We start from the raw sequence: 17,636 nt of genomic DNA, 5'->3' as shown, positions 1-17,636 counted from the left end.
CGGGCGCTGCCCTCGCTTACGGATCGGGGCCGGGCCCGGCAGCGGGGGCGGCTCCGCGGGGAGCGGCCGCCGGCGGCTCCCATTGGCCGGATTTGGATCCGCGGCGCCATTGGTCGGAGCGAGCCGGAGCGCGCCGCGGCCAATCAGCGAGCCAGCCGGGCGCGCGCAGGAGCTATAAAAGCGGCCGCGCGCGGGGCGCCGCAACACGTGACCGCGTCAGTCGGTGCGGCGGCGTTGTTGGAGCGGCGGCGGGAGCCATGTCCGGGCGCGGGAAGCAGGGCGGCAAGGCGCGCGCCAAGGCCAAGTCGCGCTCGTCGCGGGCCGGGCTGCAGTTCCCCGTGGGCCGCGTGCACCGGCTGCTGCGCAAGGGCAACTACGCGGAGCGCGTGGGCGCCGGCGCGCCGGTGTACCTGGCGGCCGTGCTGGAGTACCTGACGGCCGAGATCCTGGAGCTGGCGGGCAACGCGGCCCGCGACAACAAGAAGACGCGCATCATCCCCCGCCACCTGCAGCTGGCCATCCGCAACGACGAGGAGCTCAACAAGCTGCTGGGCAAGGTGACGATCGCGCAGGGCGGCGTGCTGCCCAACATCCAGGCCGTGCTGCTGCCCAAGAAAACCGACAGCCACAAAGCGAAAAGCAAGTGAAACAAATCTGAGGAGCGATCCTAACCTCAAAAGTAACTCAAAGGCTCTTTTCAGAGCCACCCACTTCCTCATAAAAGGAGCTGTACATCCTAGCAATAAAACAAACAAAGTATCTCCCCTCCCCCCACCCCCGTCTCCTCAAAAAACCTAAAATGTAGCGAAAACGAACAATCCTCCTCTTAAACATCCCATATCCTTTTAATCTTAGCTCTTGGAAAACATCCAAAACCAAAGTCCCCCAAATACTTTGTATCTTAGCACTTGAATTAAGATCCGAATTTTGAAAAACCTACTCAGTAGTAAAATAAATCACTTTGCTGGTGCGGGTTAGAAAGTTTGTTAAGACTGTAGGAAAAAAACCCCAGCCCCATCTTTTTAAGCTCGGCCCTATGTGAAATTCAGGTAATTCCCTGATGTCTTTAAAGACAGCCTTGTCTCCTCTGAACAACTTTTACACCTACAGATATTGTTGGAAGTTTTTTGGTTTTGTTTGGGGTTGTTTTTTGTTGGTTTGGTTTTGTTGTTTTGTATTAAAAGGCATTCTGAGTTACTAATCCTTACTTCTCATTAAAAATCTTTGAGCTGCTGAGCCCATTTTCTGCCTCAAATCTGAAGGAGTTTGAGAAAAATTGTTCATCACAACACACAGGCAATCTGAGGTGAAAGGGACTGTTGCCAGCTTTGCTTCTGTCTTATACATAGTGCTAAATATAAACCATAAATACGTTGAAATAGAAACAGAAAATCTGCTATTATTGGTCAAAAAACATATTTTTATGATTATCCATTTGAAAACATAAATTACTGGAATCATAACATTGTCCAGAATTTTAGTATCACCAACAGTTACAATATCAAGAGGTAAAAGGGTGTTTACAGGCCTTTATCAAAACAATGGGTTATAGGCGTTAATAAACATATCAGAGAATACTTCTTTTAATGCTTTGTGCTCTGAAAAACAATGTGCATTTATTTTTAATTGAAGCTTGGTCTTGGAAAAATGCTTCAGAAGACTGTGCCCCCTCTTGCTCAGCAGCCAGCTGCTCCAGTGCAGCAGATACATCACGACATGCCATTTTTAGTATTAATTCCAACGTAGGGAGCAGTCACTGGGCAATAAGAAAATGGAATATTTAGGAAATTGTTGTGAATGAGGAATCCTAACTGATCACTTGAGCAAGTTTTAATTTGTTCATGTGGTGGGAAAATCAGCTGCAGCAGTGTCTCCTTAAACAATGATGACTCAGATTTTTGCCAATCCAGCTGTACTGAAATAAAAAACACTGACATGTCATGAAACGATAGGGCACCGGTTATCATTATTAACAAAAATTGGCCATGGTAAGTTTTTATGTCACCGAATTTATTAAGAAAGTGAGTATTTCTGTGGCAGAGGATGAGGGAACCATGCCTGCATTGTGTACACTGAGCAACACAGCACAAACTGCTGTGCTGTAAAAAGTCACCTCCTTTGGTGGGACAAAAAGCCCCTCACGGGACTTCAACCTGCTCCTTGCCTTGCTGCATAACGCACTAATTGAATTTCTCTTAATTATTTCGAAAGAGGTAAATGATTTTGGACAAAGGAGCTAATTTCTAATCCATATTCAGTGCTCAGGATGAGCCTGTGTTACTTACTCCTCTTTGAAATCGAATTGCGACTAAAATATCCATCTAAATCCCTCATTTTCAGTTCAGATTAAGAGAAGACCCTTTAAAGAATATTAATTAATTGCTTTGGAAATCTAGTTCTCCACATCGCGGATTTTATTTAGAAGGAAAAACAAAAGTTTCTGTCTCCCGAGGTCTGTTCAGGTCCAGGACTCAGTGTTTATCGCCTCTTTTTTAGCTCACCCGTTGCCTCTTCGAAAGGAAACTCGGCCGAGGGGAACAAGAGTCTTTCTCCTCCACGCCGCTGCGAACTGGGGGGTGGTCGGTGGCGGAAATTGTGATAAAAACAGCCGTTTTCGGCTCCTAAGAAACACAAACGGAGCGGGGCGAAGGGCCCTTCCAGCCGTGCGGCGGGGCGGGCCCTGCAGCGCACCAATCAGCGCGCGGCCCCGCTCTATAAAAGCCAGGCCGCCGACTCGCTGCAGGCCCAGTGCTCTGCCCGGCCCCGGACCAGCCGGCACCATGTCGGAGACCGCGCCCGTCGCCGCTCCCGCTGTCTCTGCTCCCGGCGCCAAGGCCGCCGCCAAGAAGCCGAAGAAGGCGGCGAGCGGCTCCAAAGCCCGCAAGCCCGCGGGGCCCAGCGTCACCGAGCTGATCACCAAGGCCGTGTCCGCCTCCAAGGAGCGCAAGGGGCTCTCGCTCGCCGCGCTCAAGAAGGCGCTGGCCGCCGGCGGCTACGATGTGGAGAAGAACAACAGCCGCATCAAGCTGGGGCTCAAGAGCCTCGTCAGCAAGGGCACCCTGGTGCAGACCAAGGGCACCGGCGCCTCCGGCTCTTTCAAGCTGAATAAGAAGCCGGGGGAGACAAAAGAAAAGGCAACTAAGAAGAAGCCAGCTGCCAAGCCCAAGAAGCCGGCGGCCAAAAAGCCCGCCAGCGCTGCCAAGAAGCCCAAGAAAGCAGCGGCCGTGAAGAAGAGCCCCAAGAAGGCGAAGAAGCCGGCGGCTGCCGCGGCCAAGAAAGCGGCCAAGAGCCCCAAGAAAGCCGCCAAGGCAGGGCGCCCCAAGAAGGCAGCCAAGAGCCCGGCTAAGGCAAAGGCCGTGAAGCCCAAAGCGGCCAAGCCCAAGGCAGCCAAACCTAAAGCGGCCAAGGCGAAGAAGGCGGCGCCCAAAAAGAAGTAAGGTGCCTGAGAGGAATTGAGTCTACTCATCTAAATAAACCCAAAGGCTCTTTTAAGAGCCACCCACTTACTCTCAAAAAGAGCTGAAACACTACGGTCTTACACTAGCAACCACAAATCACTTGCTGATTTCGGTGGGAGTTTACAGGGCGTTAATCAAGTTCAGATTTTGGGTACGAGTGTGTGGGAGATAGGGCCTTCCTTTAAAAGGAAGTGTGTCCTTACGTGCAGTTTGGGAGCCCGGCGATAACAGCTGTGCCCGCCCCGCCCCTGCTCATTGCTCGGCGCAGCCCGGAGCGAAAAGAGGCGGTGTCGGCGGAGCGGCGGGCGCCCTTTGCTCCGGTCCCCGGGGCAGTTTAAAAGTGCCGCGTCCGGCCGCGATTGGGCCCGCGCCGTCTTCCCGCCGCTCCGCCCTCCGGGGCCGCGACCCCCCCGCAGCCCCGCGACCGTGCCCAGCCCGGCCGGCCGGGGACGCGCGGCGCCGCGCATCGGCCCGCCCTCCTTCCCTCCCTGCCTCCCTCCATCCTTCCCTTCGAGCCGGGGGGGCTGGGGAAGGCGGGCAGGGGAACGCAGCAGGGGCGGGAAACGTGCGGGCCGTGCCCGGCGGCAGCTGCAGCGAAGCTCCGGTGCCGCAGCGGCGCGGCGGGGCAGGAAGGGCTGCGCCCCACGCTCCTATTCTCCCCGGCTCACAGTAAACCTTGCAGTAAATCACTGATCGGCCCCTTTTTTCGGCAGTTATCTCCCGCATGACTCGGGGGCAGTGTGTTTTACGCCCGAAACCCTGTCGTTGAGAAAATCTTATCCTACTACCTACACAGACCCGCCTCAGAATTAAGCCGCCAAGACAGAAAAAATCTTTTTTTTTATTGTACCGCTATAGTGCGCTGAAAGTAAATGCTAGAAGTTTGGAGTAAAAGGCATTTAACCCTTAAAAAATTTTAACAATTCCACCTTCCCCACGGGACTTTGAATTGGACAAGTTGTTGCTGCTTTTAAATCCCTTTTGAGAAGGAACCGGATTAGAGGTCTTGAACAAGCGAGTTTATATACCGCGCATAGACAAGGTAAACTTCTAAATAATTTAGTAGGTGCATTTAAACTTGCAAGGGAGCACCACATGATCCACTAATGACCGAGCAAATGTTAAGCTATTTACGTACCTCCCAACTACAAGCACTGATTCAGCCCTTTTATTGAAAAAATAGGTGGCTCTTAAAAGAGCCTTTGGGTTGAGAGTGACGGTCCGAGGCGCCCTACTTGGAGCTGGTGTACTTGGTGACAGCCTTGGTGCCCTCGGACACGGCGTGCTTGGCCAGCTCGCCGGGCAGCAGCAGGCGCACGGCCGTCTGGATCTCCCGCGACGTGATGGTGGAGCGCTTGTTGTAGTGCGCCAGGCGCGAGGCCTCGCCCGCGATGCGCTCGAAGATGTCGTTGACGAAGGAGTTCATGATGCCCATGGCCTTGGACGAGATGCCCGTATCGGGGTGCACCTGCTTCAGCACCTTGTAGACGTAGATGGAGTAGCTCTCCTTGCGGCTCTTCTTGCGCTTCTTGTCGCCCTTCTTCTGCGTCTTGGTGACGGCTTTCTTGGAGCCCTTCTTGGGCGCGGGGGCGGACTTGGCTGGCTCGGGCATGGCTGCACTCTCGGGCTGCTCAGTCACGGCAGAGTGCCGGTTAATGCGATTACTCCTCTATTTATAGGGCCCTTATGCAAATCGCTGGTATCAGAAATCAGCCCTTCCATTGGAAGACAGGCGTAGTGACGTAAACGGCAGAACGAAGTGGTCTGCTATTGGTCCTTTTTAAACACCACGCTAGGATTGGTCAATAGTTCGAATGATCTCAGCCAATCAGAATGAACTCTCTCAATCCCATCCTTGGTGCTGAAGCTCCGCTTCGGCGCGGCCGCTCCCCGGCCCGGGGTCCTCCCGCAGCAGCCGGCGGGTTCGGAATAGCAAAACCTACTTAAGGGCATTTCTAAGGAAAAAACAAAAGCAAAACCAGAAACAAACAACTTGTGAAGGGTTCTGCTACTCTTACCCCCCTCCTTTTTTTTATTTTTTTCTACAAGAAGGAGCATACCTTCATAGAATAGTCTGCATTTGTAAGAGCCACAAATAAATGTAAAAGGGAAAAAGATGCAACCAGGACAGATACAGAGTCTGGAACACAAACACTGTTAATCGTGTTTAGAAGTAATCCTTTTGGCCCACAGAGCGTGGTTTCTTTTTCATCAGTTTAAATGAGATGGAAGCTGTGATTTAACTTGTAACATTAAATGAATGGATTTCTTCTCAGATGGAATAAATATTGGACGTGTATATTTAAGTAAAAACCATGATAAGCCTAAAAATTAGATGTGGATTGTATTCTGCAGTTTGAAATTATCACGGACCAGAAAAATCAAGCTGCTTTCTTGTTAATAAGACTTCGTTGGGCAAGCGGAAAACATGATGCCATTTCCTTTTGAAAACCTTAAGGACCATTCAAAGACTGGATTTACCTGGTATCAGAGGAGAAAGGTTTCTTGTATAGGCTCATGCCACCTATCTAGAATGAGTGACAAAAGGGATCTTAGTAAGCTGGTCTTGCTTCTGCTCTTTTTTCCTTTTTACCATGCTGAGCAGAAGCACAGATCCACAAAGATCCCCAGTCTGTATGCAAAGTAGTGGTGTCTGAAGGCAAGCAGACAAAGAAATATTTGGGATATTTTTCCTTCCCAGTGAGAAAGACTTGCTTGAAAGTGCTTCTGCTGTACATTTCTCCTAAGCTGTGGAGGCAAAGCAGTGTTGAAAAGAGCAGCTTAATGCTAGCTTGGTTATCCTGCTGCTCTGTTTTAATACCTGCCTTCTCTCCACAGCCCTGCTGCCTCTCATCCAGAACGGGGATATTTGTTGGAGATTTAGATTAATTTCTAAACATAACTTCATTTTAGTGTGGTGTAATTTTCTATGGGGAACACAAAGAAAAGAACCAAGATGTCCAAGAAAAAGGTCAAGAACAACTTGGCCATCAAGAGGAGACAGCACATAACAATAGGGAAAACTAAAAATTTACTGATGATGAGACTACATTTGGGAAAATTTTTAAAATGCATGAGGAACCTTAAAATCACATTTGAGAATCTGGGTTGGAAGGCTTGGATAGCTATTGTAGATCTTATAGTTGTTGAGACTGAAATGTTAGGCATAATTGTATGATTTGCTCCACACTTTGTCGCCTGTAGCTGCAAGTTTTCTATTCTAGTTCTGTAAATTGTTGAGTATTGTTATCATCTGAAGACCCTATAACTCCCTGGAGAAACATTAAACATATGTGTCACATTTCAACAGCAAAAAATAAGTGTACTAAAAAAGACCAAGGTGGAAAAAAAGGAATAAAGAAGGGAAGGAAGCCAACCATGTATTTAAAAAAAAAAAAAAAAAACAAAAAAAAAAAAAAAAAACCCAAAAAAACCCCCCACCTAAACATATGAACACTTAAAACTACTAGAGGTAACTAAGATGATGGAACTCATTAAAATGAATGCAGCTGTCGAACAGCAATACATAAAAAATACTGGTTTGTGCTCAAAAAGTAATATTAAATGAAGAAAAATAAACGAGTGAAAGAAATAGTTTAATAGCTATCAGTAGTGAGAACACGAAAACGACCAACACATGCCACTTTTTAAAAGCACGTGAAGTGGTAGAGGTTTTTGTCATAGGTATAGTAGCAAGAGACATAAATCAGCTCCTTCATCAACACATCAGACCCATAAACAAAACAAAGCTATGTGATCATTAAGTCTAGGACACGGGACACAAAAGAATTCTCCCTCGGTGAAAATTTAAAGTGTTGCCCTCACTGGGATTAAAACAAAAAAAAAAGCGCAGCACATTACTCCCGTTTCTGAGCCCTCGGCAGAAAAGGGTTCATTTACCGTAGAAACGGGACAGCGGCGCCCACTCTGTCCCCTGCCCGGCCGGGCCCTTGGTCGGGGCACAGCTCGCTGGCGGCGGCGCAGGGCGGCGGGCGGCGGAGCCGGGCGGGACGCGGCTCTGCGGGCCCCGCAGCCGCCACTGGCCGGGCTTTGCTGCAGCCCCGCGGCGGAGTGGCGCAGCTCCGTAGCGGCCCCGAGACCCCGCCGGCGGAGCCGGGCAGCCGGGCCGAGCGCGGCGGGCACGGGGGGACCGGGCCGGGATCCGCTCCGGGCCCCGCCGGGTTCGGGCTGCCGGGGCGGGGCCGGGCCTGAGCCGGGAGCGATGGCGGCAAAGGCGCGGCCCGCGGGGGGAAGGGCGCGCACAGAGCCCGCCCCCGGCGCAGTCCTCAACCAGGTCGGACCGCCGCCCATATACAGCGGCGCGGGACCATTCCCAGCTCATTGCTCTCCGTGTTCTGAGTTCAGCGTCATGTCTGGCCGGGGTAAAGGCGGCAAGGGGCTCGGCAAGGGCGGCGCGAAGCGCCACCGCAAGGTGCTGCGCGACAACATCCAGGGCATCACCAAGCCGGCTATCCGCCGCCTGGCTCGGCGCGGCGGCGTCAAGCGCATCTCGGGGCTCATCTACGAGGAGACGCGCGGCGTGCTCAAGGTCTTCCTGGAGAACGTGATCCGCGACGCCGTCACCTACACGGAGCACGCCAAGAGGAAGACGGTCACGGCCATGGACGTGGTCTACGCCCTCAAGCGCCAGGGTCGCACCCTCTACGGCTTCGGCGGTTAAACTTAACGTAGTTCTAATTCATATTGTTTTAAACACAAAGGCTCTTTTCAGAGCCGCCCACAAATCTCACGATAAGAGCTGTTTATTACTAGCTTTATGTCCGTATTTCCAAATGTATTACAAACCCTAAAAAAAACCTAGTAAAAGTAAAATTGTATTAGGTGACATCATCCTAGGGCTAAGATCATTGACGGGAATGCGCTAGTGAATATCCGCCCAGAGCAGTTTACATCAGGCGCTGCATTTTTGTTTCTAAACCCAGGACCCTAACTGCAGTCAGGATTGTGTAAATTCAGCGCCTGAGCTCTGGCGGTTACAGGACGGAAGTGCCTGAAATTACGTTGTTACTTTCTACTCCAATAGGAATGGAACAATTACAATCCTCTAATTTGCATAACGCCGTTATAAATAGGGGGGGCAGGCGCCATTTTCGATGTTGTTGTGCTGCAGTGGAGATCCCGAAAGAAAACATTAAGGATGCCTGAGCCGGCGAAATCTGCTCCAGCACCGAAGAAGGGTTCCAAGAAAGCGGTCACTAAGACGCAGAAGAAGGGCGACAAGAAGCGCAAGAGGGCAAGGAAAGAGAGCTACTCCATCTACGTGTACAAGGTGCTGAAGCAGGTGCACCCCGACACGGGCATCTCGTCCAAGGCCATGAGCATCATGAATTCTTTCGTCAACGACATCTTCGAGCGCATCGCGGGCGAGGCCTCGCGCCTGGCGCACTACAACAAGCGCTCCACCATCACGTCGCGGGAGATCCAGACGGCCGTGCGCCTGCTGCTGCCCGGCGAGCTGGCCAAGCACGCCGTGTCCGAGGGCACCAAGGCTGTCACCAAGTACACCAGCTCCAAGTAAAAGGATAGTAAATTATAAACCAAACGGCTCTTTTAAGAGCCACCACACGTTCCTAATAAGAGCTGTGATTGCAAATACGATTTTTTTTAATTTAATGTGGACTGTGTTGTACGAATTTAAGAACAGTATAGGTACAAACTATTAGTACATAGCTTTTCAGGGTTCATTTCCTCTGCATGAGTAACTTAAGTAATTACAAGCTCTATTTGTGAAATCTGTGTGTGGCTCTGAAAAGAGCCTTGGTGTTTAAAACAATATGAATTAGAACTACGTTAAGTTTAACCGCCGAAGCCGTAGAGGGTGCGACCCTGGCGCTTGAGGGCGTAGACCACGTCCATGGCCGTGACCGTCTTCCTCTTGGCGTGCTCCGTGTAGGTGACGGCGTCGCGGATCACGTTCTCCAGGAAGACCTTGAGCACGCCGCGCGTCTCCTCGTAGATAAGCCCCGAGATACGCTTGACGCCGCCGCGCCGAGCCAGGCGGCGGATGGCCGGCTTGGTGATGCCCTGGATGTTGTCGCGCAGCACCTTGCGGTGGCGCTTGGCACCGCCCTTGCCGAGCCCCTTGCCACCCTTGCCCCTGCCAGACATGACACCCCTACCACAAGCAGCTGCTAGAGTAGCGCCATTCTCTCTCAGCGGGCTTTTATTACCCGCGGTCCGACCTGGTTGAGGACTGCACAGGGAGGCGGGGTCTCCTCCCCCGGCCCCGCCTCCCCCCCGCGCGGCCCGGCCGGCGCTTCCCGCGCGCTTTCCCTGCCCCGGGCCCGCCTCTCCCGGGCGGACCGCGCCGCCCCGCTCTCAGCTCTCGCCTCCCTTCGCGGCTCTCCCGCCCCGCCCCGGCCGTGCCCCCCTGCGCGGTCACAGTTCCCCAGGAGCTCTGAGACTCCGCCCGTAGCAGGAGCGGGAACTGCCGCACCCTCTTCCGGCGCCCCCATCGCCTCCCTTCCCCGCTGCCCGCGGGTCTGCGGCAAAATCCTACCAATGCGGGCCCTCGCCCTGCGCTCCCGCCCCGCCTCTCCGCTGCTCTCTGCCCGATTATCCCGGCTTCTGCCTCGGACGCTTCAAGTGTTCCTTTTAAATTTTTTGGGTATTAGCATTTGCCTGCATAGACACCTTCCTTAGGAGAATTTATAGAATCTCTGCCAACCTTGTCCTCTGCGACCTACAGCTTCTTTATAAGTTCTTTTTGTTTAAAACAGCAGGAGAAAGAAACACTCAAGCTGTGTCATGGTTAGAGGATTTTTACTTTTTCTTTTTTTTTTTAAATGTAAAGTCGAATTTTCTTAGTGAGGATTGAAGGGCGAAGGGTTCCCTGGCTTGTGTTTGTTTCACTGGGCTTTGTTTGTTTGTTTCCCTGGAAACACGAGCACACACATGTGCTAACATGTACATCTTGCCTGTCATACCTTTACCTATCCAGCGTATTTTTGACCATTTCTAGGAAAGCTGGGAGCACAGAGAATTCTAAAATAAGAGACCATAAGGAAGAAGCCACTGCTTGCAACAATATTTTCTGGGAATGCTTCCTACTAGGGAAGTAGGAGATCTGTTCTTGTTCTGCACTGTAAAGGAAATTAAAGACAATTTTAAGTTTCTCACGCTAATGTTTGGGTTATCCCCTTGCTAAACATGTGCTGTTTAAAATAGGAATGCTACTCATATTTTTACAGTCAACACTAAAATACAGATGAGTGTTCCAGTACTACTAAATTTTATGGATTAAGGCAGGATTGCATGAACTAATAATTTTTTCCTTCCTGACATAGATACTATTAAACCAATTTATAGTGAGATTAAACTCATTTTCACAGTTAAACATTTGGGGCCACTTGGCAGTTTCCTTTTCTAATTTTAACAGCAAAAATTTTCAGAAATTTCTATTGATTTTGGGTAATAATAAATAATCTTTACAGTTAATAGAGGAATATTGACATAGAAATAAATAAGTCTTTAAAAAGTATGAAAATAAGAATTTCCAAAAGAACCTTTTAGGGATTTCATTTTGATGTACTCTCTGTTTTTATTTGCATTTAGTCTTCATATTCTGAGAACTCTTAGCATTATAAAACATTTTCACTGGCAAAATTTTGTGAACTGCTTTGAAAAATAGAAAAAAAAAAAAAAGTGCTGCTGTAACAATATCCTCATGCCCTAGCATCCTTCTTTCTTATTAATGACTCACACATTTTAGGGTAAGAAATTTCTTTCTTTACCTCCTCTCACTTATCCCCTCAAAAGTGTAGTAGACGCATGATCAAAAAGGAATTTGCTGTCATTTTGTAAGATAGATTTATCCAAACTACTTTTTCCACACACAGGAACATAATGAAACAATCCTGGGTTTGGTTGGTTTTGCTGGGGTTCATTTGTTTGCTTGCTTGTTTTAATATCTGTGGTTATCTTTCAGCTCATTCTCTATTTCCCTCTGCAGCAGACAACTTTGTTGAAAACTCTCCATCCTTCTTTTATGAAACCATAATCTTACTGATAGAATCTATTTTATAACTTAGGCAACTGCCTGGTTTGGAATTGTGCCTCCAGCATTTAGGGATGCTTCACAGTGCATTTGATTTTTATTCTTCCCTAACATGAGGCCCTCTTGGCTTTCCTGGCTGGTCACCTTCTGATAAGCACCACCAGGCAAGCTTCTATTTGATTCCTACATTTCAGCTGGAGTCCCCCACAGGAAAGTGATCCATCCATCAGCACATGTGCGACATCCTCCTGTCACATCAGCCTGTTACACCTAAAAAGCAAAAGCAATTAACAATTAGCAACTCCAACCCCAAAACCAGCACGTTAAATAAAGACATCAGCAGCACTGATGGAGAAATAAAACAGTTGTGGAAAGACATCCAAGAGGAGGAGGAGGAGGAGGAGGAGGAGGAGGAAGAGGAAGAGGAGGGTACCATCCCTTCTGCAGCAGGAAATGCCTGGTGGAGGCTCATGCAGGCTCATGCAGGCTCAGGGAGGCTCTGGGAGCTCTGCTGTACATTTCTGAGGCCAGGGATGAGGCTGTCTCTCCTGTGCAGCTGAGTTTTGAATCTGTCCTGGGACAGTTGGGTGAATTTGTGCAAACTTCATACTGTACTTTTAGTTAAATTGAGGATAAAAAGTAACTCTTAAACACTGTAAGTAACGTGTTAAAAAAACCCAACCAGACAAACAACAACAACAACAACAACAAACCCAAACCAAACCTCAAAAAAACCCAAAAAACCCCAACAAACCTCACCCTCTAAACTCTTGAGGATAAAAAGTTTTACTACTTGAAAGTGTTCTTAAAATACAACATGTACAGCTGCTTGCAAAATACTGTGCATAATGAAATACCTCTATAATGTAGTCTTGCAGCCCTGCATTTCAGGGCCTTTAAACTAGATGAATTTTTTAAGGATGGTAAGAAATTCCTATTCTTCCCATTTAGAGATCCCAGTCACAGATCCTTGAAAACATATAACGACTGCATGTACACATGCATACACACACATAACAATTGTAATTCAGTCCTCACATCACGTAATCAGCATTGAACTCACTTTTAATTTTATTTCTGTGTAGGCTGCACTTGTGCTGCTGCTGCTGCTGTGAGGTGAACTCGAACTCTGCATGCACCTGCCTGAGCAACCCCAAAAACCAGGAAGGACTGGCCTGGAAATGCTGCAGACTCTGTTGCAGTTTTCAAGCACTGGATGAAGAGGTGAGGTGACACTTTTGTTCTGGAAATATTTCTGTGTTATATTGGCCTACTCTGAGAATACCAAAGGAGCCTGAGAGTGACAAATGTTGGCAACCCCTCCATTTTCCTTTGGTGTCTGCATATTTACCACTCTTAAGACACTTAAATGCATCCCTCCTAGAAGTGAACTAGTCCACATCCATGTAGTGACCTTAATTTTTTCCAAACATGTTCCTTTTCCCTAAAAACAAGACAACAACAACCTGTCAGATGAGTTCTCTGCCTGGGAGAACTGATGGGAAGTTCAAAACTGGCCCAAATAAGGAAAATAACATTCAATTTCAGCAACCAACAGAGTAATTCATTTAGGAAAAAGGAGGGGAAGATAACCATCCTAAATGTTCTATTTCACAACATAATTAACTTGAATTGCAGCTGGCCCTGTTTGTTGCTTAGAAGTATTTCAATTTCAGCATGACAAGGATTTTGACAGAGCTAGTTGACTGCAGCAAAGCATTCAGAAATTCTCAAGTGCTCCCTATCATTGCATTGGAGATATTACCTGTTTTCCACAGATTATCAGCAGTCAGAATTAATTCAGGAAACGTTCAGGCCTCAGCACACTGAATTGGCATGTAAAACACACAGAGAGTGACATTTGACTTTTTTGGTTGCTCCTGGAAAGCTGTGTCTCAGAAACACTGTTTTGTTTTGTTTATGTGGTTTTGGTTTTTTGTGTGTGTGCTTTTTGGTCCTGCCTCTCACATCATGTCTGTGGCTCCAGATCCTTATGTTCATTACAGCATTGGCACACTGTCCTAAAATCCCTGGGATCACATGGAACACTTACAGAAAAGTATATCATGCACCCTCTGGATCAATTACTTTCCTATTGATGGCATCACAAGTTGAAGCTCTTACAGGCCAAAATTTTGTATAGCTTTACAGATCCATTTGATGAATCAGTGCTGTGCTTGGAATAGCATAAAAAAAAAAAAATCCATGTGCAGAGAGAAAGGGGATACTCATAAATACATCAAATACTCATGGCACTAGATCTTCAGAAATAGAGAGCGATGAGCAAGAATAAAGTGTAGAGAGAGAAGCAATAAGGACACAGAGGATACATAACCAGGTTTTTTAATATCTTCACTACATTAACCCCCCATGATACCAGAGGACAGCACAGCTGAGCACGGACTTGGCTGATGTGTAAAGACAAACTGATCAAGCCCATGAAGAAATCATCTTCATGTTAATGGACTAAAACCTCACAGTGCTTAAGGGTAAAAGAACATGAAGGATGGGGAACCAGATATGGAACTGAACATTGGGATTCCATATAAAGCACTGGGTAAAGCACCACAGGTGACCCAGATGAGAGCAGTGAGGAGGGGGCAGCGTTGGGGCAGGGCCACGCTGCCCCTGACATGTCCTTTGCCACCCCACTGTCCCTGCAGGTGAGGGTTTTGTGACTCTGACACCTTACCCCAAGAGCAGGCTCGGGCTGAGGCTGAAGTGCCCAGCACCATGGATGACCTGGAAGAGAAGGGTGTGGAGAAAGCAGGGCTGGGGCAGTGCCAGGCTCACCTTGGCATGTCTTGGGTGGCACCTGTGCCCCTGGAGCTCTAGACTTTGTGGCTCTTTGAACCTGAAGCCAAACAAAAAAGCACCTTTTAGACTGAGAGGCAGGGCACCATGGGTGGCACAGATGACAACAGTATGGAGTGAGCAGGGTTGGGGCATGTCCTTTGCCACCCCAGTGTCCCTGGAGCTGCAGGGTTTGATTCTCTGATCCCTATCAGTCATCACAGACTGGGGCTGAGGCCCCCAGCCAGATGGGCTTACCCTGTTTTATGTACAAACAGGTTTAATTCAAACTCGGTGTGCACTGGTTTTATGCATTAATGTTCCTTATGTTTTATGTATTAATGTTCCTTTGTTTTGTTGTCTTTTTATTCCTGAACCCTGGCATTGCCATAACAGCTTCACAGAGAACAGAGCTTCCATCTTGTGTTACTTCATAGTCTTTTACAGGAAACTTTCATTAACTGCATTCTGCATATTCTCATGATGTATTAAGTAGTTTAGTGTTAGTGGCTGGAGTGGTTGTAGCATTAGGCCACAAGGGCTGACCAAAATAAAAGGTTTTGTTAAAAGCTAATGCTGCTACAGTACCCAAAGCAGAATGAAAAAGGCAAGGAAGGACCAAGGAAACAACTCCAAGAATTGAGGCAATGTCAGATGAAAAAAACCCCAAATATGAAACCCAAAACAAACAAACAAAACCTAAAAACCCAAACCCAAAACAAAACAACAAAACACCCAAAACCCCCAAACAAAACAGACAACTGACCAGAAACAACTGATGGTTTTGGGAATTGAGTGCTGGGTGGCCTGTGTGGGACTGAAGGTTAATTTTTGGTGTAGTGGTCACTCTTCAGATCCACCCAACTCAACTAATGAAAGACAAATGGGAAACCTTCACCTGGACAAGAGCATTAATCAGCAGGATCCTAGGGTCAGACCCAGTGTAATTAATTCCATTATGGGACTAGCTGACAAAGTACTTCCTAATATATAATATAAAATCTTCATAAATGTTCATAGTGTTGTGACAGTGGTGTTTGCACATCGACAATCTGACAGGTGCTGATACCCAGGCTGAAGACAGAGTGTGACCTGAGAGTGGGAGAGGAGAGGGAGGCAGTGATGCAGCAGGGCAGTGCTGGCCAGGCCTGTGGAGCTGTGGTTGGCCAAGTTCAAACTTCACTTTGGTGGGCTCAACAGGTGATTCAGATTGTGAAGAAGCCCACAAGATGAAGTATTTCAGCAGAATGTCAGTAGTGATGCCCTATTTTACCTGTTGGGACTGATAAGAACATTCTTCCAGGCCATGATTTTAATTTGAGCCAGTTCATCCATGGAGGATGGCTAAAGGGCCAGGAGCAGTCCTAGCCAAATATCTTGCTGAGCATCTAAAATCACCTGCAAAAGCACTTTGATTACCAACAGCAGCTCTCAAGCCAATCCTCAGCTGCTCAGTGCAGAGGTCTTGCTCACATCCAGCTTTGCCTTGGCAGCATTCTTTTATCTCAGGCTCCTCTGCAAAAAGCATAGAAATGCAGCTGAACCTTGCTGGCACCAGAGGAACCTCCACTTTTACTCTCACTTGGACTTAGGGAATCTTGCACCACATCACCTGTGTCTATGTGCCACCCATTTGCTGTGTGTACACCCCAAAACTACTTCAGGCTCAGGCATTATGATTTAGAGTTTATATGAGCCCTGAGAAAATGAAAAGCACTGCACACCTTTCTTTCTCAGCTGATGAAGTGTTAAGTGTTTTGCTGCCATTCGAGCATGCAACTCTCTCTGAATGAATCCAAATAATACTTAATTTAGTAAAACAGTTTGAGGTCTTCAAAAGACAAGAGGAAAAGTGAGAAGAGATGAAGGCAAATAAAACCTTTCTCCCCATCTCACTGTTCAAGTATAATTTGTTTCTTGAACATGCAAAAAAAAACCCCAAACAACCACAAAACAAAACAAAAGCCCAGTCATTTCTGATGCTACATTTTGCTGAAATGTAACTACTCTAATCAATGGCTTCTATAAGATATCAAATATCTTCTAAATAAACTGCTAGAAAGAGCTATTTTACTTGATTTAATTTTTTTTTATTATTATTATAAGCTTATGCAAACAGGTCCAGGTAAACATCTCTTTTGCCATCTCAGAAAACAAAATGAGTTAGCTTTCACTACATCTCATTTCTGCAGTCCCAGCAGTAATCTTCAGGAAGAAAAAAATCTGTCTGGAAAAACACAAGTCATATGTCAATGAACAAATCTGGGGGGATGGATGAATAAGTCACAGCAGAGGCTTCTTAATTCCCAAAGCACCGCTCCCGAAGTCTCCCCCCTCCCTTTTAACCCTCCGAGGTTCAGAAACAGAAAATGGCTGAAAGTGAGAAAAACAGAGGGAAGAAAATGGTGTCGAGGCACTTGATTGGTCAGATTTTGCTGCAGAGTCCAAGTTTCTCACACAGAGAAGGAAATATTCCTAAAATGAAGTTTTTATCAGCAGTTAAGACTAAACTGAGCCGTGCAATCTTGGGCTTTTCGGGAGATACATTTCCTCTAAGCATTTCTCAGTGACTCCTTATTTCCTGGTTTAAATGAAGGCTGTGTCAACTCAATCCAGCAGCTTCCTAAAGCCTCCGGTACTCATTTGCAGCATCGAAAAACAAAAGGGACACAATTTCCAATAATTCAATGGAACAGCAGGCTCCCCAGATCACATAAAACTACCTGAAGCATTGATATATATAAAGGTGCCATAAAGTCCGAAATAAATTTAGAAATGTACATTTTTCAGGCAACTACAGATCTATCGACTAGGAGAGCAGGGGGAGTGTGTGACTGAATTTACAGTGAGGGAGAAATCAGTTTTCTAGGCAGGTTCACAAAAATCACTGAACACGACGAATAGGGAAGAAAATTAGAAATCTTCTCCATTTAGAAATTATTCTAGACTTGCTAAGTTTTCAAGAACAGATGCTTCTTGGAAAACACTTGACCTGTGGTAGCTTCACCACATTTTTTGGGAGCCTCAATAACGACAGTGAAGATTGATGCAGCCTAAAATCTCTAACCATTAAAGATGCCACCAGTGTGGCCCTAGACAAGACATTAGCAAGGAGCACATGATTTGGGAAAAGGACTCAGAAAATATCCTTGCCTCCACCTTGTACTCCACCCGCCACCCCCACCACTTCTGGAAATATTTTATCTCGGGAAGAGTAGTGCTTGAAATGGCCTGAAAATGCCCGCGGGACACCACTCACGATCAGGAGTGGCAGAGCACTGAGGAAAACACTGATGGAGTCCTTCCAGAGAAGGCGGGAAAGGAGTTTTTGCGCTTTCAGAAACCTAGCGAGTCCCACAGGGCCTTCC

At 47.6% G+C, this 17,636-nt stretch overlaps 6 protein-coding genes across 6 annotated transcripts; 4 read left to right on the top strand and 2 right to left on the bottom strand.

Moving 5' to 3' along the window:
* The first annotated feature begins 224 nt into the window (after nt 1–224).
* On the top strand, nt 225–964 carry LOC132327466 (histone H2A). Its single transcript, XM_059846662.1, has one exon. It carries the CDS (start codon nt 258–260, stop codon nt 645–647), a length of 390 nt encoding a protein of 129 aa, XP_059702645.1. The 5' UTR covers nt 225–257; the 3' UTR covers nt 648–964.
* A 1,783-nt stretch (nt 965–2,747) lies between these two features.
* Nucleotides 2,748–3,502, top strand: LOC132327433 (histone H1). Its single transcript, XM_059846630.1, has one exon. The coding sequence runs from the start codon at nt 2,781–2,783 to the stop codon at nt 3,435–3,437; it is 657 nt and encodes a 218-aa protein (XP_059702613.1). The 5' UTR covers nt 2,748–2,780; the 3' UTR covers nt 3,438–3,502.
* Nucleotides 3,503–4,611: 1,109 nt separating this feature from the next.
* LOC132327455 (histone H2B 1/2/3/4/6) lies at nt 4,612–5,124 on the bottom strand. Its single transcript, XM_059846652.1, has one exon. The coding sequence runs from the start codon at nt 5,068–5,070 to the stop codon at nt 4,690–4,692; it is 381 nt and encodes a 126-aa protein (XP_059702635.1). The 5' UTR covers nt 5,071–5,124; the 3' UTR covers nt 4,612–4,689.
* Nucleotides 5,125–7,802: 2,678 nt separating this feature from the next.
* On the top strand, nt 7,803–8,667 carry LOC132327462 (histone H4). Its single transcript, XM_059846658.1, has one exon. It carries the CDS (start codon nt 7,828–7,830, stop codon nt 8,137–8,139), a length of 312 nt encoding a protein of 103 aa, XP_059702641.1. The 5' UTR covers nt 7,803–7,827; the 3' UTR covers nt 8,140–8,667.
* On the top strand, nt 8,564–9,044 carry LOC132327456 (histone H2B 7). The gene has a single exon (XM_059846653.1). It carries the CDS (start codon nt 8,617–8,619, stop codon nt 8,995–8,997), a length of 381 nt encoding a protein of 126 aa, XP_059702636.1. The 5' UTR covers nt 8,564–8,616; the 3' UTR covers nt 8,998–9,044.
* Nucleotides 9,045–9,053: 9 nt separating this feature from the next.
* LOC132327465 (histone H4) lies at nt 9,054–9,624 on the bottom strand. Its single transcript, XM_059846661.1, has one exon. The coding sequence runs from the start codon at nt 9,585–9,587 to the stop codon at nt 9,276–9,278; it is 312 nt and encodes a 103-aa protein (XP_059702644.1). The 5' UTR covers nt 9,588–9,624; the 3' UTR covers nt 9,054–9,275.
* Between the last annotated feature and the right edge of the window lie 8,012 nt (nt 9,625–17,636).

The sequence above is a fragment of the Haemorhous mexicanus genome, chromosome 5, assembly GCF_027477595.1.
Source record: "Haemorhous mexicanus isolate bHaeMex1 chromosome 5, bHaeMex1.pri, whole genome shotgun sequence".
NCBI lineage: Eukaryota > Metazoa > Chordata > Aves > Passeriformes > Fringillidae > Haemorhous > Haemorhous mexicanus.
Note: the sequence above shows the minus strand (reverse complement) of the source record. Positions and strands in the feature narration are given on the sequence as shown.